The sequence below is a fragment of the Camelus dromedarius genome, chromosome 4 (assembly GCF_036321535.1).
Source record: "Camelus dromedarius isolate mCamDro1 chromosome 4, mCamDro1.pat, whole genome shotgun sequence".
NCBI classification, from domain to species: Eukaryota; Metazoa; Chordata; class Mammalia; order Artiodactyla; family Camelidae; genus Camelus; species Camelus dromedarius.
The window spans coordinates 31,921,846-31,944,403 of NC_087439.1; the positions used below are offsets into that span (position 1 = coordinate 31,921,846).

The window sequence follows — 22,558 nt, forward strand, 5'->3', positions numbered from 1 at the left end:
ATGAGTCTATTAAAACCAGAGAAAATATTTAACCAGTGGGTGGTTTCCCTGAATAGTCTTGTGTTTCCTATTGTCTTTAGCTAGTAAAAACCCTTTTCCAACCATAGTACACTGAGCATACACTGAGTCATCTGATGATAGAACTAAAGACTTAATCTTCCCAGAATTAATTTTCATTTGTGAGTAATTTGTAGTCTTGGGAGGGGGAAACATGCCTTCCAAATTTGCTACCCTCGGTAAGTCACGTACGTGGAAGTTGGTGAAGATTTGAAAATGCACGTGGCTTTAATGTAACTATGCCTCAGTTGGTAAAAGTTTGAAAAAACATACACGGACAAATATTTTATTATCACATTCATCATAGAAGAATCAGCCAATTCGTTCACTTTCACTGATTTGTGTATTTTTTTCTTCTTGTTTTGACAGAACAAAAGCCCTTGTCTTAGAATTGTTGGCAGCCGTTTGTCTTGTCAGAGGCGGGCATGAAATCATTTTATCAGCATTTGACAACTTTAAGGAGGTAGGATACTCTATAGTTTTAAAAAGAAGGCTCACACAAACATCTTCTATTTGGACATCTTTGAACAGAATGGTTTACCGTGTGTGTGTTATTATTGAGATATAATTGACATATAACATTATATTAGTTTCAGGTGTACAGCATAACAAATCGATATTTGTATATATTGCAAAATGATCACCACAGTAAGTCTAGTTAACATCCATCACCATGATTTACCTTTTCATTTATTCTAGGGCCTAAAGGGTATAATAGTAAATTATCTAAGATGTCACTGAGGGAGAAGTAATGAACTCAGTCTAAATATTGTAAGTGGATGCATTAAGCTTCCCTTGGTGTCTCATTTCCAAGGAGAGTTAAAAACTATTTGCAGGACTCGCTTTCCTTTGGAGAACACGGAATAGCCAAGTTTGAAAGCAGATATTGTTGAATGTACGAAGTTTTCATTATGGTTGTTACTTGAGCATCCACCTTGTAAATTTCACCAACTCCTTCATTGTAGTTATTTTCCTCAGATCAGATGTATGATCATTGCTTTGCTGGATGCGATGAGAAACATATCAAATACAGACACTGATTTTAGCAGTTAGTCATCTTAATCTGGTGATCTGGTCACAGGAAAACAACAGCCACTGGGCATGCTTGATTGAAATGGAAACTAAATTGACTACAAAAGAAGAAACAGTTACACGAAGATAATATGACACCAAGGATTTTGAACCAGAGTATCAGGGTATCACTACGGAAATCGTAGCCAGTTTCCCTTGGTGGTGGTGTGCAGCTTTACATAGTCTAGAAGGCTGCCTCCCCTAGTAATGTGTCTAACATCTGAGGCTACATTGAGGTGGGATGTTACCAGAGTAATTGAAGACATTGGAGCCCCAGCTTACAGTGGGACCATCAGCCAGGTTGTGCCTTATCCTGGCAATCCCATTTGATTCCAGATGCTTCTGGATTAAGACCCAAACTGGGGGTGGAGGTGGAGGATATAGCTCAGTGGTAGAGCGCATGCTTAGCACATGCTTAACATGCACAAGGTCCTGGGTTCAAACCCCAATACCTCTATTAGAAAAAAAATTAAATAAATAAACCTAATCCCCCTCAATTCCCCCCACCCCCCACCAGCACACACAAAAAACCCAACCTGGATTAAAAGTCAGATCTCAGAAGGACTTCCAGACACTTATCTTTCCTGGGAGCCTCTGGAGTAGAACTGAGCTGGCATTTATTGAAGTCCTACTGTGTGCCAAGGGCTGTGCCAGGTACACACATTAAATCATTTGGTTCTACAGGAACCAAATAAGACAAATATTAATACTGCCATATTACAGAAGAATAAACTAAAATGTCAAATATATTATTGGCCCGTGGTCCTGTGGTCAGAATAGTGGTAGAGCCAGGGTCAAGATTTGGTGCTCCTGATTTTGAATTTCCATTTTTGGTGATGTTTGGGCCCAGTTGTGTGTGAATCTGCTGAGGGATAAACTGTATTAGGCAGGATCTGGGAGCCCCTCCCCACCCTGTACCCCCTTAATTAGACTCACCACCCCCACTGACAGATGTACCAGTGAGCCACCCATAATCCTGTATATGGGCTGTCAGGCTTCAAAGACGCTGCAGTCCATAGAGAAAACAGCCCTCCTGCCCCTTTATTTGCATTGCCTTCCTCTCCCCAGTGCCTTAAGATTTTGATATTATCCATTTTGCTAATGCAACCGTGGACAGAACCGAATATATTCAACCGTAGAGAAAAGATTTGGGTTCCAGGAAAATGATGAAAAATGGTAGGGAACCTTTAAATTCATATTCTGGCTTCCAAAACAAATGGAGAATGTAGAGATAAGACTTGTCAGAGAATGTTTTTATATTATCATACATCAGTACATAAAACTTATGTTTATAAATAAGGAGATATGTGTTTGGGTAGATGGGTCAAATATGAAAGTAAAACAGCATATAAAGCTAATATCACTCTCAAATCTTTTATCATTAGATCATATTTTGAATGTATCACGTGCAAAATCTTCTCCACGCTGGAAGCACTTACTATACAGTTATCAGTGATCCTTGTTATAATAAAAGCCACATTATAACAAGCAACTGATTACTACTGCAGGTCAAATTATGTCCTAAAATTATAATTGCATAGAATCAGTATGCATTAAAGCCAGTAATTCATGAGATGAATGTTAAATTTATTTTCTCTTAAATAAGGTAGAGTGCCTTTCCTATGCATAATTTGCACATAAATACTGGCAGAATTGAGTTTTAACTGTCTGGTGTCAGAATTGTATGTGATTTAGCCATTTAGGGCATAGTGTGTGCTTAGTTGGAAAAAAAAATGTACTCCTGCTAAAGCTAATAGCTGGCTAGTAGTAAAGAGAAGCTAAATTTTGACCTTGAATTTGTAGAGCTTTAACCACATTTCTGTAATTTCTTAGGAATTATGGTGGGTGTTTAAGTTCTGATTTCTCCTTGGACAGGCATTTGCATCTTAGAGAAAACAAACCATGCCAGCGGGAGAAGGGACAAGGACAGAGCTGGTTCTGTGGGTGCTCCTGGCTTGCTTTCACCTCAAGCCGTGGTGTCCATGTAGGCAGCCCAAGAAGAGGACTGTCCTAATAGCCATGTGTGTGGGGACAGAGTAGGAGCATGCTCCTTAGAAACTTTATTCTTAGGGACAGGTCAAAAGATCATCCAGATCATCGCCTTATTTACCTGTTGAGTCTGAGGATGAAAGAAGCATTAGTTTGTTTTGATCTTGTTTTAAAACAAAACAAAAACAAAAACATAAAGCTACCCGCAGGCCAGAGTTTTTTAAATCTTTTCCTTTTCTTCTTTTTGCCTATCTTTATGTGAGTTGATTTTTTTTTTTTTTGATATATCATAGTGAAAAGTGTATTCTTTAATTATTTGAGCAAAAATGTCAGTGGAATCTTCTGGATTTAGGGAAGTTTGGGAGCCAGCTGTTGCTGATTAAGAAAAGTTGTCCTTATGATCTCAGATGCCTGTGCAGATAGGATCTTGTGAGAAATGCCTGTTGAATTGCCCGTGGCAGAGAGAGCACCATCCCAGGTACCTTGGTACTAGGGAGTCGGGCCAAAGAAGTCTTTGCCCTCCATAAGATGGTTTTTAAAGCTTTTATTGCTTTGGGACATTGGGATTCCATTCATCTTCTTAAGAAGGATACAGGGATTATCCCTGCTTTCACGGCTGGGAGTGGCGTAGGGTGGTGGTGTGGTTGACATCAGACATCAGTTATCTATTTTTGCAGATAAAGTAACATGCGTTAGCTTGCCAGACCCTTTGGTCTTGGATCATTGGCAGAGCGTAACTGAGCATACTGCTGCAGTGTGGTAGCAGACGCTAACAGCATATTTAAAGACCACACATCTTAAGTATGTAGCACGATTTTTTCTCCCTCTACTTCTTGATCCAACAAATCCATTCTGTCTTATTTGACCACCTCTAATTAATTCAACTGTAAATTAAAGGAAAGTATTTTTTAGCTTTTGATAGATTTTAATGTATGATTACATTGATTTCTCATATTTCAGTTAATATTCAGAATCCCAGCAAGTGTGGTTTTCTATGTTTTTGCAAAGACTTCTTATGCTACGTGTCTCATAATGTCTGAAGTACATGTTTTAGGAAAATAGCATTTCCAATTTAATGGTAGCTGATGGCGGGAAGAATTAACATTCCCGCTTTTGGTGGGTTTTGGGGGCTTGGGCCTGAGCCTGCCCTACGTCACTGAGCAAGCACATAAATCACCTCAATGTATAAGATGATTAATGAGTTTTAGTTACATAAATTCAGATAATAAACTTGTACCAAGCATAGTTTGTGACATGCCTGAAAATGTTGAGTCTAGTTTGTAGATGAAGACTAAATCCATTATGCTCCTTGAATTCTTTTCCCTTAAACATTTTTTTTTAATAAAGGGAATTAACACATCTGGTTTTGGTGTTGAAACATCTCCTCATGAAAATTTATGGTCCCAAATTGAGGACCAGGGTGAGAACAAGGATTCATCTGTTTTTCCTTATTGGCTAATTTAACCACGTGGAAGGACAGATTACCATCTTCCCTAAATTGGTGCTTTCTTAGTTACCTGGCAATAGCTATTTTGGAGCATTTGTTCTACCAGACAGAAAAAAAAAATACATTTGGAAGTAAAGGTCACTCTGTTGGTATTTGCATTAGTTTCAGAGTCTTGTTTGCAAGAAGCTGAAACTGACTATAACATACAGAAGAAAGGGTTGATGGGAAAGATGTCAAGACATGCACAGAGTCGACAAAGTAAACTGGAAAACGGGCAGACATTCCTAAAATGTGGCTAGACGCTCAGGCTGTGCCCTTGAAGCCTGGCCACCACAAACACGATTTCTTCTCTCCCAAATGACATGGACCGTGGCTATCAAACCTCTGGGTCAGAAAATTACACGTACTGGTTAAGGACGTCAGCTGGCCCCCAGTTTGGAGTTAGGAACACTCCTTTTAGTCCAATTTCCCTTAGGAACTTTGAGGTCTTCTACCTAGTCCTTGCTCTCCTCAACTTGTCTTAGTCTTCCTACTGTTTTCCATTATATTTTTTGACATATCTGAGAAATTGCCTTTAAGAAACTGTCCCCAAAAGTCTGGCAAAAAAAACAAAAAACAAAAAAAACTCCTGTTTGAAATCAAAGGGAAAAGGCACTGAGGCTGCATAGAGTGCAGCAGACTAGCTTTCTCTGACACTACTAATAAAACCCTCTGAGGGCTTTGTGCACCAGCTCCCCCAGGCTCCTGGGAGATGCACGTGGCATTCATCAGGATTTCAGATTGATTATAACTGTGTTCTCATCTGCTTCCAAAATGACAGTATCTGGCTTTAATAAATAAGCCTGAGGCTTCAGTTTGGTTCTTAAAAGGCCCAAATCCTTCCCACGTCTGACCTTCCAGCACTGACAGACGGAGCCTTGTAAAATGAGTCCCTCAAGGCCACCAGCTCTCTCGTGCACAGCACTCTTGGCAGTCGCCGTTCTTCTCTTCACCTTTTGCTAGAAGGCTTCCTAAGTGAGCTGACGTGGTTTAGCTACTGGACGTCTGAGAGCGCAGGCGCTCCACATTATTAAGTTGATTTAAGAAAGCCTGTCAACTTTTATTTACAGTGGGTCCGATGGCGCAGGAAGGAGAGCAGACACTCTGGTGTGCTTCCAGCATCCCTCTGAGTTTAATCCCATCTAATCTAACCTCTCAAATATTTGAAGGGTGTAGCATTATAAATCGAGCACAAGACCATCCAGATAACTCGTTCAGTGGTAAAAAAATTTCAGCATAGAAGAAAGGGTACTTCTGTTTTCAGTCTCTTATTGAACTATAAAAAATGTGTTCTCTCAAATCTCAAACTCTGGAAGTGACAGTTCTAGAACATCTGTGACTTTCACCATATTGGCCCAGAATTAGATTGCTCTAATTCACCTGGACTGTGACCAGTCCGTCTCTCGAGGATCAGGAAGCAAAGTCACCATGATTATCCTTTGGATGGTGTATTCAGTGTTATAGTTATGGCTTGTTCATCATAAATTACTCTGAACTTAGTTTTATTAGGCTCATGGATTCTGTAGGTTAGGAGGTCAGGCTGGGCACGGCAGGGATGATTGCCTTTGCGCCGTCACATCTGGGGTCTCATCAGGAAAGATGCGACGGACTGGGGCAGGGGTTCCCTTGAAGGCTTCTTCACTGGTGTATCTAGTTTCTGGGCGGTGATGACTCGAAGACTGAGCTCAGTGGAGCCTGTCAACCAGAGTTCCTCCCTCTGTGTAGAGCTCTATGTGGCTGGAGCATCTCGTAGCATGACAGCTGGCTTCCAAGAGGGAGTGCCCAGGAGGGAGCATGGAGAGCAGACATTCAAAGAGACAGAAGTCACAACGTGTCTTCTGAACTAGTCTTGGAATTCATCAGTGTTGCTTCTGCTGGTTGGTTACAAGTGAGTCGCTAAGACCAACCCAGATGCAAAGGGGAAAGCAGTGACTTCACTTCTTGATGGTGCAGTGGGAGGGTCACAGTGCACAAGGACATGTGGAGTGGGAGAGACTGCTGTGGGCATCTTGGGAAAATACAGTTCACCTCAATAACTTTTGGAGAATTATCTGTTCATCTCTGGCTGTTCCTCTTCTGTTTTCTCTCTCTCTTCACTCAACCCAATTCTTGGTTTCTCCACAGGACTGAAAACTGTATCAACTTTTTCATTGGAGGTAGAAAGAGTGGTTACTACTTTGAAGCCAGTGTACTATGGGCAAATAATATTTTCATATCCTTTTTAGAGGAGAAAGAAGCATTTATATAGGATTTCTGAGCTTCCGGTAATGAACCAGTTACTTCTTAATCATCTGTGTCTTTATCATGTAGTAAGGAAGTGAAGGCAGTATCCTGCTGGTCATTTAGGGTTGAGTCATGCTAACTTACTGGAAAAAATTGTCATGAGTATTTGAGTGCCCGTAGATGTCAGGAACATTGACACTGAAATAAGAAGATGAATAAGACAGAGGTTCCGCCCTTAAGAGGGAACATCCCAATCTAGTTAAGGAAACAGATGACTATTTCTGGTTATCCTACTAGGCTGTATAAAGGTAAATGCTAGGTGCTTTGTGAAGAGGAGGAACAGCGGGGCAAAAGGAGGAGGGGGAAGGAGGGCAGATGATGGGGTACGAGCTTTCAGGGGAGGCTTCCTGTAGGAAAGGGTGCCTGGGCTGACTTTAGGATAAATAAGAATTAACACAGTGTATTTGTTTCTTACCACTGCTGGAACAAATATGCCATAAACTTTAGCAGCTCAAAACAACACAGATTTATTATCTTACAGTTCTTTTGGTCAGATGAATAAAATAAGTCTACAGGGTGGTGTTCTCTGAGGAATCAGTTTCCTTGCCCTTTCAGTTTCTAGAACTTGCTTGCACTCCTTGGCTCCAGGGCCTTCTCAGCCTCTCATCCTCTGGCCTCCTTCCTTTACTGACCTTTGTGATCCCATTGGGCCTGCCCCCCAGATGATCCAGAATAATCTCCCCCGTCTAGATCCTTAACGTAGGCACAGTGCCTTTGACGTGTAAGGTAAATGTTCACAGGTAACCGGGATGAGGATGTAGACATCTTTGGGAGGTGGCTTTATTCAGCCTGTCACACCAGGTCAAGATGTCATTTTATACAAAGAAGATGACATTGTCATAACGCTTCAGTTTACCTTATATCTCCAATCTTAACGAAGGCAGGCTGTGAGAAGAGAAAAGGTGAAATAGGACATTAGGAGCAGATCACCAAACACCTCATTGCTTATTCCAGAGTCGTCCTAGTGCCCTGGGAACTAAAGGTAGCAAGGAACAGTAGTAGAAAATGGATTCCTCAGTCTCCTCCAAGCATCAGCTATTTAGATCGACTCAATAAAGAAATGGCTGTTAAGTTTTGTACCACAAGCCAGTTGGGTGGTCTCAGCATGAAGTCACTTTGACAGATGGGTGTGGTTGGGGTCTGAGATGTGTTTCAGATATTTTGCCATTCATATTTCCAATTCCTTGGGCCTCTTCCTCCATTGACAGTCGTCTGCTCGCTCTGCTGCTGTGTTCATTCACTTCTAACATCTTCAGGACTTGACTTTAATGGGGCCCAGGAAACTTAAAAAAAAAAAAAAAAAAGGAAGTACAGGAAGGTAATGAGATTATCATGGTGTCTGATGAGCCTTGGTAGAGATGCTTTGCTTCTCAAGCTGACTGTCATTCGACCCTCCTCTCTCTCCACAAGCCTGAGTGCAATTTTGTACAATAGGCAGCTTTATCTTCGATTTCATTGTAGCAGCCACTTTTTTAAAATCAGGGTGTTGACTCCTTGTTTTTATTTATTAAAAATGCCATTTCTAAAACTTGTGCCCTCTGCCAGCTGTAAAACAACTGGCCTGTGTGCCCCGATACCATATTCTGGGAAGAAAACCATGGATGCCCTGAGGACGAAGCAGTGAGAGCTGTGTGCTACTTGAAGACCCCGGAGAGGCCGAAGCAGAGGCTGGCACAGTCCCGAAGGCAGAGCTTTCACTTGGGAAGGGTTTCTTTGTTGTTTAGAAGAGGTTCTGGCCGCGGGCTTGTAAGGATGGTGTGATGCACTCTGTTGTGGATTGATAAGAGAATTGGAATCAAAATTCTTCTAGCTTTGATGGTGTCACCGACAGCCATTGTTAGAATGGGAGTTTTCAGTTCCCTGTCAGGATTTGGGTGCCATTTTGTGGCAGTTTATTTCTGCAGAGAAAGGTGAAAGGTCTGCTTTAGGATCAGCTTGGTTTCTTTTTCTGTGTGAAAGAACAGCCTACTTATTCTTTCTCTCTCTCGCTCTACCCTGACTCACATAGTAAGGATATGTATTTTTTTAAAGTCTGTATCGTAAGACTTAAGTACACTTCACTATTCTACATTTGTTCTAGCTATTTTTTAAGTAGTTTTACATTAAGTGGAAATATAAGTAATTGTTTTTAGATGTCAAATAATTCTGAATTATAGGTTATTGTAGTTGTTACTAAACCTAGTGCTAAGTAGTAGCTAAGCCCCAGAGACAGGGCCATGTTAACCGTCTTAACTAAACTTCTAAGTTCAAAAAGAGCCATTAAATTAATTACCAAAATTCTTGTGCTAGATCTGTTAACTAGAAAAAGGATAAGATAAATCATATATGTGTCATATGTGTGGATCTGTGTGTATGTAAATTGTGTGTGTGCATGTATTGTGAGTAAGAGTAGAAAGATCTATTTATGCATAATAACCTGTAAAGGGAAACCAGTGAAAGGATTTGAAGTGGCTGTGTTTCTTCTAATTTGTGTGTGTATTTATTTCTACTGCTTTGGGAGTCATATTTTGCCTCATGTGGCCAAATGTCTCTATGATACAGGGTGAGATTTTCTCTTTGAGGAACATTTCATTTGACTTGCTTTCTCTTGTCCTTTCTAAAGATGCTCAGTTATTTTTTGTGTAACATCTCTCCAAAAATAAAGGCATTGATCATTACCACTTTTCTTTAGAACTAATAAACAAAATCAGAATTCTTTGGAAGTTCTAGGGAATTGTTGAGCAAATATATTTCTTACCAGGGAAGAAGCACTCTTAAAGGATCAGGAGAATTTGACAGAAAATGAAAGGCATGATTTTTGTCCCACAAAATTTCCATTGCCTTGAGAAAGACAGAGCTGACTTCAATAGGTATTTAGTTAAGAAAGGACCAAATGTATACTACACTTAACAATTCAAAACTTTTAGAAGTGTGTTTCCATTTACATGTTTATATTTCCCTCTTATAACTTAAACTGATGTTCGAGTTGTTTTTGCCAGTGAATATGCTTATTGAGCTTGACTCCCTGTATGAATCAAGTTCAAATTTCATTTGAAATTTGAATACTTTAAAAATATAAACAAGTTATTTATTTGGGCTCCATAGTCAATACAGAAGGGTGTTGTTTGGTTGGTTTCTTTTCAACTAGGGAACAATCATTCAGAAAGTAAACATGAACTGAGTTCATGAAACTGTTGCATTTTATTCCAGTTGGTGTGTTTGTTATGTGTATAGAAAGACATGTGCTTACATAGAAATAGTAAGGCCCACCATTTTTGGTTTGCTGAGTGCCAGCAGGCTAGCATATATTACTTCAATTCTAAAATCTACCCTGTGAAGTAGGAATAAGGAAAGAGAGGGCAGAGTATACAGGCCTGCTGATGTACTTTAGTAAGTGGCACGCTTGGAGGTCCTACCTAGATCCATTTAACTCCAAGGCTCATGGTCAGTGTTATGTAACACATTGTCACATACTAAACATCTTCTACACATATTCATACACACCCTCAGCTTCCTGCCAAAAAATGAACCTAATCAAAACAGTTATTGATTGGGTAGAGTATTGGAGTGTTCGAAGTTATTTATAAAATCTAGGACAAACTGGGCTGTCTGTATGGGGCTTAGAGAGAGAGGCTGGGTCTTAGCACAGTTATAAAGGAAGAGACTTGATTTGGTCGGTCAAGGCAATTCTGGGAAGAGAGATTCGCATGAAATTTGTGTTTGGGGCAGTGCATGTCAGAATAAATGGGCTAGTTGACAAGAGAAAATATCTGACTGGGGCCCATGTTACGGAATAAAGCAGGACCGGAGGCAAGCATGATTAAGGTTCTGATGAATAGTGGAGATTCTGAAAATCTTCACTGTGAATAGAAAAGAATCTCAACTAGAAGACAGATAAAAGTAGGAGGGAAATGAAAAACAGAGAGGGAAGCAACTGATACTTATGTAGTAGTTTACAGTTTATAAAGTGCATTTGTATCTGCTCCATTGATCCTGTGAAAATCTGAAAAGGGCATTTTTGTAGTTCTGAAAAATCTTAAAAAGTATCAACACTATGCATAAAAAATATTACAGAGGAGAGAGAGATGCTGGAGTTTGGAAGATAGGTAGTTCAGGCATTAAAAAACTGGGCCCTGGACTAAGTTGGTGGCTGTGGCCATGGATGTGAAGCCATGAAGTTGAAGAAAAGTCAACAAGAGACCGAGTGATTCACTGAATATGGGAGGTGGACATAACTGGACAACATGAATCTATTCAGATAGTTTACATTTAATTAAGAAGGTGGCAACACAATGAACAGATGAGATCTGGGATTTTTTTTTTTTAGGTGAAGAAAGTTAACTTTGTTTTTTTCATTAAATTCAATTTTTTACTGATGGGAAAATGCCCAAGGTCAGATTCTTAGTTTTGAACTGAAGGTAATAAATGAGAGAGCAGACTCAAACAGAGGGGTGGATACAAGTTTTCTAAAATTCTCATTTTTGATTGAAAGCTCAATTTTTATCATTGGAAACAAATATTGTCAATTGTTTTCTTTAAAATAAAAGGCTCATTTCATTCATTTTCAAGAAAAGAACTGCCAAGTGTATGAGTCTAAATAACTTGCTTGTCAGTCATCCTTTCAAACAAAAACAAAAAAGGGGCTAGTTCATCTTGTAGCTAGACTAATCACAGAAGTGCTTTTCCTTAAGACAACCATATTTTAATGTGCAGCAAAAGTGCTTTATGCAGGTTTCTCATTTCATCACACAATGTTACAAAGGTGTGTATTCAGGGATTGCAATTTAATAAAATTAATACTTTTTAATGTGTTATTAAGGGTATTCTTTTTTTAAATAATTTTTTTTAACTTTTTTGGGGAGGATGTTAATTAGGTTTATTTATTTATTAATTTTTTTTTTTTAATGGAAGTACTGGGGATTGAACCCAGGACCTCGTGCCTGCTAAGCACACACTCTATCACTGAGCTACACCCTCCCCCTGTCAAGGGTATTCTCAAGTGTAACTGCTGTTTAAAAAAAAAAACCTTGAGAATGCATGGCTGTGATAAATACAGTGGTAACTGGTACAATTTGGTGCCATTGCCTTGAATTGTGCAAAGGCACCAGCAGTTTTATTCAGCTACCATTGCTTTTGCACCACCAGTGCAAGTGTTAACTCTATGAAAAAGTCAGGTAACATCTTAGTATTATTATAAAAACAGTTCTGATCTCATAGACCCTGTCATAGGGTCTGGGGGCCCTCAGTGTTTGAAGACCCCCCTTTAAGAACTGCTGCCCAAGTCTGTTGTCTGCTGTCATCTTGGGCTGGGTGGAAGTAGTTATGGGAAGCTAAGATCAGGGTCTTCCTAAGGAAGACACAGAACTGAGGCAGAGCACGGAAGAAACTAGAGGAGATGTGAAATGAGAGTTTGGAGTGGGCAGCGGACAAACTCGGGCATTTGCCTATTTATGGACTGAGTTCTTTGATCTAGCAAACAAAGAGTCGTCTTCCAGGGGTCTGAATTCTTAGCACATGTTTGATTTAATTTGATTTGTTGTGATTTATGCAGGAGGAGAGCACGGGTTGACGTGTGCCCCCTAAGCAGGTCCCAAGGTCTGTGGTGAGACCACCATGTGCTGGTGCGATGGTTTAGGGAACATGTGGTGACCACTAGAAATGGGTCGTTGTGTTCCCTCCCTTGCCTGGCTCAAGCAAATTGGGTGTGTGTGCACAGGATGATGTTGAGAGGAGATATGAATGAAATGAAGGGTAGTGTTAGGCCTTCTGCTGTCGAGGGATCTGACTGGCAGATTGTCCCAGAGATGACTGAAGGCCTTCATCATTTAGCTATTTAAATACGAATCTCTTTAAGTAGCAGAACTAGAAAGTATTTTGGTCTTCCTGTAGGAATAGAAGCCTTAAAAGACTCCGTATGTCTCCCTCCTGATGGCCAAGAGGTGTGAGTCTTGCCTTGAAGCCAGAGAGGTTCACGTCAGACATGAGGGGTATTTCCAAAAGATTTCATTGAGGAGGAGTTGTGTTGTGGAGCCTTACTCTCTAGAATTTAATGAAGATCATCTTTTTTTAGGAAAGTGATAAAAGTGCATTTCTCATTTAAGGTGCAGGATGTCAGCAAGTCCTTCTCTGGGGATTTTACTAGCCCTTGGCTTCTTTGTCAGGATTCTTTATTCAGTACAGTAAAATACATGCATGGAAAGTAAAACAGTCGTCTGGATGCTTTGTGTGCCTTGTGCCAAACATCTGGATATTTGGAAACATCTGGAAAAGTGACTGAAGTTTTCACAAGGGTGTTTAGCAGTATGTGGGTGAAACCTCAGTTCATAATCAGATGTCTGTCAGTCCCAGGTTGATACAAATGTTTCATTAATTTATAAGGAAGGAGGGTTGGATAGATTGTAGAATCCATTTAGTTGTTTAGCTTTCATTAGTTTTTATTTCAGTGGGGCAAGACCAGGTGGTTTCGTTTCAGAATGCTTCAGCCTAATGAAGATTTCCGCTTTTTAAATCCCAAGAAGACAGGAGAGCCAGCGGCAGGTCTGAGTGATCTGCCTCTGTCACAGCAGCCATTCGGGGGTCCATGTTTGAAATGTCTAGTCACCTCAGGGGAAAAAGATAATAGACCCCCACTACCACAGAACATTCTAGAAAAGTGGTTTTGTTGGGCCATGATGGCGTCAGGAATCCTTAGACAGCCAGTGCTCTTGGTGGAAGGTAAAAGATGCTGTTCACCTAGGACTAACGATGTAATAACTGTTGACTTCATGCGGCCCTGAAAAGAAAACGGAACTTTTGTTCCCAGGCAGGCCCAAGAAGGCTAGTCTAATCAGTCGTCATAGACTGTGCCTTTAAAACGGCGCCTTCTGCAGGGAGCCCTGCAGATCACAGGGGCCTATTGTGAGAGGAGAAAAAGAACGCATTGAGGCCGTCGCCGGGCACCGGGGCAAGAAGGAAACACTTTAGTGAGGGGCCTTTAGTTTTTATATAACTAATCCAGAAACGTATTTTATAGCCACTTCATAAGTCAGGCCTCAGTCTGGCTGCAGACTTTGTGTGGTGCCCTGGGAGCTGTTGCTGGACGAAGCCAAAGACAGTCACTGACCTTGCAGGGGACCAAGAGGTGACTGAAGGCCGGCGATCTGTTATTTATTTCAGCATCTGGCTAGCAAGATAATACTCTTTATTACAAGGCTTTTGTGAAACCATCTTCTCTGCTACTAGTTTTTAGGGAAATCGTTCCCTAAGCTCTATCCACCCTTAGAGACACTTTAAGCCACTGCTTCTTCTGCATTTAGGGCCCCCAGCTTATCCAGATGGTTTGGGACATTGTTCAGAAATGTCTTTCACAGATGTTGGAGAAAAGAGTTGAGTTGTTTTTTGGCAGAAGCCCTGCTTTTGCTTCAGTCCTCCTTGAGGTGAAAATGTATCTTGCTTGTCATGGGTGTAGTCTGTTTTATCTGGGCAGGGCAGGATTCAGAGTGAGCCAGATGACGTGGGATAGCACTTCGGCCCTCAAGCTTGGTACTCAGGGCCTGCAGAGCCAAGTGCATCTCTCTAAATTTGCTTTATGTAGAGCTTCCTAGCCGCTCAGTTTGGGAATATCATGTTATATTGCCAGACCTGGATAAGAATTTTAGAGCTTCAAGATAACGAGTGAGAGGATTTTTTCAAACTTTTGTTAGTAATGAAAACTTTCAGTGAAACTTTTTTTCCCCACCCCTCCAAAAAATCTTACCAGTCATTTCAGTATAATAAAGCGGAGTTAGATAAATGAGGATAGAAGTCTCAAGAACCTTACTTATTTGTGCTTTTTCTGTCCTTGCCAGGCCCCCCTCCCATCCTTTGAGCCCCCAAAACTTTCCTCTGTAACCCTTACAGCTTCCCAGAAAAGGGTTTGAAAATTGACAATATAATCTAAGGCTTAGAAATCAATAGATGTGAAAAGCAAATTCTGGGGAGGTTCACTGAATTGCCCAAGCTCACAGCAGGTTAGTGGTGGTGCTATGACTTGTAACCTAGGTTTTATGGTCCTCTATTTAATACTCTACATAAACCCATTTCTGCCCTCAAATCCCTTCACACTCACCAGTGTTACAGCATACAGGTACAGAGGGCTGCCTGTGTTAGGCAGGACTCCAGAGGGACAGGTGGATGGGTACCTGTGTTTGCAGACAACTTTGTGGTCCATGATTGATCCCAGCCTGAGTGTTTTCACTTCACACGGTGTTAATCAGGGTGAGTGAATTTATTTGCATGAGACTGGTTTATAAATGATTTATAAATGAAGATACCTCTCAGTTGTACAGTGGAGAGCATGCTTTTCCAGAGCATATACTCTTTTCTTTTTTTTTTTTTTCTTTTTGCCTAGTGGACCTAATTTCTGGTAGCCCTGGCTGCTAGCAGTGGGACATCTTATTCTCAATGGAGTGGGCTCCTCTCCAGTTTCTCTGCTCAGCCTTCCTGTAGCTGTGTCTCTTCAATTCACCCCCTATGCTACCTTCTCCAGTGGCTATTTGTTATGATACAGGAAATCGATGTCAAAGCTAATGGGGGGATGAGAAATACCAGTGACTAGAAAAGTCGAGAAATAATAGATTTCAGTTGCAATAGTACAGTGGTTTTACTTGAAAGTTTTTGGATCATACAATGTCTGGTCTTTGTTGGCAGGTGGAAGTTATATGCACCAATACATAATGTGCAATAATACACACATGCAAAAGTGCTCCTGGCCCCTCTGTACGTTTTGATGAAGCCCTTGAGAGCATCCCCACAAAGGCCACTGTGTAGGTTCTGAAAATAACTGGGAATCAGTGTCTTGCTCCCTTTATCCCCATCAGTTTTCTAAATGAGGCCAGTTTCAAAGGGGAGAAGAGGCGTGTTCAGCCATGGTGGTATTATTTGAACCAAGTGTGTGGAGGTGGTCCAGATGTGAGCTGTAAGAGCTAAGACAACGTTCCTTTGATGTGGGACATAACTTTTACCAGCCTTTCCCAAACATATCTTCCCATTTCCTGTGGGATTGTAGTATACACTGGTTTAATGATTGCTAAAGTCACATAGAAACAAATGTGAATCTGGTTTGCATGCTTCCTTTTTTTTTTTTTTTTTTTAAGCAGAAATGAAGCAGGGCTCAGGAACCCCACTGTTCCTATGGAGCAATGTCAGAAAGTCCCACCCTGAATTCATTGGTTGAGACTCACTGCAGCGCAGTCTAACTCAGCCTTTCCAGAGAGGGGCTTGGTGGAGCTGGTGGGAGGGGCCCTTCTTGTTCTCACGGTGGATGAGGGGAGTGATCAGTCTCTCACGGTTCCCCAAGCTGGCATCTGTGTTGGCACCTTGTTGTGTATGTTTGGATCCTTTTCACCAACTTCATAGGAGCTGTAAATCAGGAGATATTTAAGTCTATTATTGTTAAAGATTGAAAGTATTTAATACTATGTTTCATAACACATATGTTCTCAGCATGGATTAGTTAACAGAATGAGGGATTTTTTTTTTTAAAGAACGGCATCTATTCAAGGCTCCTCTTAATGTCTATTTCAGTTCTATCTACCAGGCTAGCACACGGATTTGGGGGATCTTTATTCAACTTGAAAAAAATTTGTTTTAATTGAAGTATAGTTGATTTACAATGTTGTGTTTGTTTCTAGTGTACAGCATAGTGGTTCAATTTTATATATATATATATACACATACACACATATTCTTTTTCATATTCTTTTTCCTTATAAGTTATTACAATATTCAACTTGAGATTAATCTAATATTGCTTGTTCAGGGGTTGATGCCATCCTTTTTATTAACAATCTGTGTAGTTTTGTTGCTGCCTACATGTGCTTTCCTCAGCCATATAGAATCCATTTTCTTTAATGCCCTGGGCACAATCCCTGATTATTTGGAAGTTACTTTATTATTCATTGTACCTATGCAGGAACAGTGGGCCAATCCCTGCTACATTCCTGTGATACTCAGTTATAGTAACTGTGTGACTTTATTTGAGTAGTTAAATTGGCAATTGAAAAAGTTGGAGAGTTAATGATCTTGCTCTCCAGTTTATAATTGGTAGTCAAAAAGGCTGAGGGTTTAATCAGCTAGTCTCCTCTTGTATAAACCACTGTGTAACAAGCATGAGTACTTTTTAAAAACACAGATTCCTAGTTCTGTCCATGGAGATTCTCATTCAGTGTATCATGACTTAGACCCCAGGAATCAGCCATTTTTTTCTAAATGGATTTTCCATGGAAGATTCTGGTGCATGCACATCAAGTGCATGACCCATGTAATGATTGTGGTTTTTGATAACAGCATTTTTCATCTCTGTTGGCGTCTCAGATAATTCTGGAATGCTTTTACTATCGTCTTAAATGGAATATGTGTATCGGAACATTCTGGGCTGTGTGGGAGAAGGAACATCAGGCTGGCAGTTGGGGACCTGGTTCTAGCCTCTGTTGACATTTTATCAAGTGGGAGATATTTGATCTGTCTGGGTGTCAGTCTCATTCATAAACTGAGGGTACCAGAGGTGCTTTCCAGGTTTCTGACATTCTTTGATTTGAGAGGTCTTGCCCTGCTAGGAATTGTGTCTATCATCACTGTTCCCTCAGGGCATTGCCTTTTCTCGTTCAGTGAGTGCCAGGCTGCTCAGCAGAACATTCATCACAGCCTGCTTCTCAAGAGAGCTGGTAGCTGTCCCCAGATCCAGGACCACCTCTCTTCCTTTCTCCTGCCACCACCCACCTCACAAAACAGATTATAGTAAACCACCCTTCTGGGAAACAGGCTCTTAGGTTGAAGTTTCTCTCAAGGAAAATTCAGGTTGTAATTCTGAGCTTTTCTATACCAAGCTTTGGCAGTTGTCACCCACTGGGCTTTTTTTTTTTTTTTTTTTTTTTTTTTTTTTTTTTTTTTCAGCAGGCTAGGAACACTTGTGCCTTTGGTTGGGCATAAGATGTGACTAATGTCACGGTCTAGGGAACTGGTCCTGCACTGCCCTACCCCATTCAGCAAGCCTTTTTTCCCGAGAACTTGCAGCATATTCTTTAGAGGGGCTGGTGGGGGCCAGGGGGGCAGAACATGGCATCCTTTAACTCTCTGGTTCTCAGCGTCAAAATGGTCCACAGTGCTTTTCTAATTGTATGCGCTCATGCCATCCCAGCCTCTCCTGGGCCCCCTGAATTGGGCTGTCTAGGGTGGAACTGGACACACATGGTTTTTTAAAGGCTTTACTTGAAATTCTCCCTTCTGGAGCCTCCTTCATTTTCTCCAGACTGGGCCCATGCACTGTCCTTCTGTTTTCTGTAATTATTTTTTTTGTTAAGGCGGGTATGGCTCAATAGGTAGTTGTCATCAGAATGTGGTAAATGTGGTCTGAATTTGTTGAGAAAATTAAGTTGCTTTAAGACTAGAAGACCTTCGGAGGTCAAAGGCTACTACTCACCAGCACACAGTTTCGGCTCAGAAACCAGCACTAAAGATTCACTCCTAGTCCCTGACTACAGTGGTCTGATGGTTCTTGTTTCACTCTAAAATGTGATGGAGAGTGCAAGTCACTCACCCTTTTGTTAAGGGTATTTTCACATAATTACTTGTTTATCCTCTCTTCAGTGCAATTCAGCAAATATTGAGAATTTACAACATGCTAAGCACTGTTCTAGATGCTGAGGATAGAGTAGTGAACAAAACATAAAAGTTCTGCCTTCATTGAATAATCTCTTCACAAAAATGTGTGTGAGTATAAGAACTTGTTTGTTGATTTCTCTTGTATTTCATGTAATATACAAGAGTTATCACAGAATTTAATATGACAGAATTAAATGGCTGCATTGTAGCATTATGAAACATCATTTTAGGAGAAATCTTTAGGATTTAGGATTGGTTGGAGTATTCCTAAGATCACAAAGAGAATCACAAAATGTAGTTAAGCATGTGGGACCTGGATTACATTCACAAAATGTTAAGACCAGAGGCTGTGTCTTACTTATACAACACGTAATCCATGGGTGTTCGGGTAAATATTTTCTGAAGGTGGAATGAATAAACCAGTGGATGTGGGACTTTGCTCCAAAAAAGGTAGACAAGGATGTAGACAAGGATGCTGACAGAATTAAATTAAAAAGTTTATTCTTTGATTTTGGGAGTAAGTCTTCAGAGAGTTATTATTTGGTAGGTTACAAAGTAATCTTTTTTTGACTCTATGTTTTTAAGTCCATGTATTTAATTCCACACATATGCAGAATGCTGTGGGGCCCTGGAGTTCACAGTATTTTATCTGCTTATTTTACCTGTTCAGTGAAAGCATTAATTTGAGCTACATGCGTATATTTTAGGCCTCTAGAGTGCTACATCACAAATTACTGCAAATTTCTGTACTCACCCTGAGCGGGTTAGATAGCTTCCCAAAGTTTTTGTGTTGTATTTTATGCTTAAAATTACTTGATTTGGTTAGACTTGATATGAACATTTTAAGGAATTTAAAAGGAATTTAATTTTCAGGGAATTTAAATAGAAAATTATTAAAATCTTTTTGCATGTCTGTTTCAAAAGTACATCTGTAAAAAGGAAAACTGCATCCATTTTTTTAAACCATAAGCAATATTCTGGGATTCTCAGTGTCATCTGAAAATAATGGTGAGACAAACAGAGATAACAAAATGAAAGAAGAGCATGTTTATGGATTTCAAAATATTGAGAGAGCATGTAAGAGAAACCAAGAGTCAGCTTTGGTCCTTGCTCACATTTCTACTTGTACATTAACTAGTTTAGAAGAGAAGAAAATAGTGTACAAGAGAGGGAAAAAATAGATTTTCTGGAAATAATTATTAATGCTAAAATTTCTGCATCTAATTTTAGAGTGCTTATGTTTGGAATTTCACATGCATGATGATAATGTGTGTTTCAGGTTTGTGGAGAAAAACAGCGCTTTGAGAAGTTGATGGAACATTTCAGGAATGAGGACAATAACATAGATTTTATGGTGAGTTATTTCAGTACTGCATTCAATAAAGTGAACTCAGTTTTAGCCGTTATTTCCTAAATCCATTTATATTTATATAGTATGCATACATATGTGTGTGTGTGTGTTGCAAAGGACAGGAAACTGAGTGTGATATGCTACAGTTCCAATCTAGATGGCTCTCTTAATCTGTATTTTACCTTTATGGCATTTATTTCCAATTATTGTCTTCTCTCTCTCTTTTTTTTTTTCATTTTTAAAACATTTATTATTTTCCTTTATTTGATTATTTTTTGAATAGAGGTGCTGGGGATTGAACCCAGGACCTTGTGCATGCTAGGCATGCACTCTACCACTGAGCTTTACCCTCCCTCCCCTCCAGTTTTATCCTTTAATACACACTATAGTAAAGTCTGAAAGTACCAGTCACAGTTCTTTTGTTAACCCTTGAACAATGCAGGGGGTTAGGGGCACCTCCCTCGCCACAGTGGGAAACCCACCCGTTACCTTACACTTGGCTCTCTGGTTATGCAGTTCTGCACCCACACATTCAGCCAATCACGGATCGTGTAGTACCTAGTATTTACTATTGAAAAAAATTCAAGTGTAAGTGGATCTGCACAGTTCAAACCCATGTTGTTCAAGGGTCAACTGTATAGCTAATAAGGAGTGAAGCCATGCATTGGGGGAAAAGGAAGTTAACATGGTATAAATGCCATAGCAGCCAGCTTTAGCTGTCAGGAGTGCTGCATCAGAACCCTTAAAATAGAAATCAAGAATGTTGACCGTTTGGCCTTTTGCATGCCCCAGCCAGTGGCCTTCTACAGGCTATAGTCTCAAAGATTAATGTGCTTTGGTTTGTAGACTTGACTGTACGTATCCCCCAAATTAATATACAACAGTGATTTTTTTCCTCCCTTGATTTCCTGCTCTAGTAATTCTGTGAGGCCATGATCATACCACAGGTCTCCTTAGCAGGGTAAATCACATGCAAGAACATGTGTTTCAGTGGCAGGACAGTCATCTTCAGGTGCAAAAAGCAGTTCTGAATTCATGGACCTAAATCTTTATCCTGGACTGAAGGTGGAATCTACTGTCAAGGAATTCCAGAGCCAGATAACTCTTGAGTGCACCCAGCTCTGCTTTCTTTGACCTGATCCAGTTGACTGAGAGAACTTCTGAAGCTGTGAGATTCTTTACTTGGGCTTGATTCCCCAGATCACTTCTAGCCTGGAGCAGATATCCCATTCAGTCCTTCCATTGTCAGGTCTTCTAAAACCCATGCTCAGGATGCCAAGCAGTTTTCATTTGAATTGCTTCAGTGACTATAAAACACGGAACATAGCTTTGCAGATTTCTAACCCTTTTATATGAAAAAATATTTTCTGGGTCCTCAAATTTTATGTTCATCCTAGTCCTCAGCCCTTTCCAAAATCAGTATCAGTTGAAATCTTTTATAGAGATTTTCTGTTCCATAAAGCATATGTATACATGCTTTTTAAAAAGATAAATAAATTTGAAACAAGGAATATTTTGACATTGAATTTTTAATTCTTGTTATTTGGATTTTTTTTTTTTTTTTTTTGGAGTGTTTAAGGCTAACACTGGCATTGGTGACAGATACATAAAGAAGTCATGCCCTGGCCCACCCAACCAGTTTCTATCCTCTGATTTCACAAGGGGAACCTATTTGTTCCTTTAGAGCTGAGGTTGCAAACTGGAGGCTGCCAGGCTGAAGCCAACATACAGGCTTGTCAGTGTAGTCTGCAAGTGATGTCCAAACAATTTTGAAATTGTGCCTAAAAATACAAATTTCTGATTCTCTTGAAAGCTAAAAATTTCTGTTGGGGGAGGGTAAGCTCAGTGGTTAGAATACACGCTTAGCATGCAGGAGGTCCTGGGTTCAATCCCCAGTACCTCCATTAAAATAACTAGCTAAATAAATACAGCTAATTACCTCCCCTTTGCTCCCCCCCCCCCCCAAAAGCCCTAAAAATTTCTGATAACACTAGGCCCCTGTTCTTACAGACTATCAGCTGCTGGAGCCACATATTCCCTATTCCTTAAGTCTGAAGATATCTTTTCCAGTTTGTCACAGTCCACACTATTCCCTATTGTATTACACATGGCCCACTTTACTCATTATCATACCTACCAGAGCTTTCTGCCATTTGAGTTTCTACTGAAATTATAATGATTTCAGGCCTTTTAAAACATTTGCCTTGTTGCCAAATGTGAACATACTGCCTGCCAGTTTATCTATTCTTCTGTACCCGCATTGGGGAACCTCATTTAGAGGTGCTAGTATATGGGTCCTGTGCGCTTGGCTCCTGTGCCATCAGGCAAATAGTTGCCTCTCAGGCGTGTTATAAAACTCAACAGATCATTTATACTTGCTTTCAGAAGAGAGATGGAAAGATGCCAAAATCCAACCATATTTTTTTTCCCCAGAAAATGAGGCTTTTCATAATGTGTCTTGGGAATGCAATTAAGTTGTACAACCTACCAAACATCATATTCTTTATGAAACATAATATGAATTCTTCGAATGTAGCACAAGACCTTTTTATGTATGCAAAAGAAAACACAACAGTGACAAAATCTTTTTTGCTTATTTAACCATAGCACCTGAAGTAATTTTTTAGTAAATTGCTACAGAGTCCCCATGTAACTTAGACAGTCTACATGTCTTCTGAAGATACCCAGTGTGTAACATATACTCAAAGAAGAATCTAACTTGA

At 40.1% G+C, this 22,558-nt stretch overlaps 1 protein-coding gene across 4 annotated transcripts in view; it reads left to right on the plus strand.

Annotated features, from left to right (window-relative positions):
- FMNL2 (formin like 2) overlaps window positions 1-22,558 on the plus strand; it is a 279,240-nt gene that overhangs the window by 220,271 nt on the left and 36,411 nt on the right. For all 4 annotated transcript variants that reach the window (XM_064484782.1, XM_031451403.2, XM_064484783.1 and 1 more), the window contains exons 9-10: window positions 427-520; window positions 19,764-19,838. In XM_064484782.1, coding sequence (XP_064340852.1) covers window positions 427-520; window positions 19,764-19,838 — 169 coding nt within the window. The remainder of the gene's footprint in view (window positions 1-426; window positions 521-19,763; window positions 19,839-22,558) is intronic.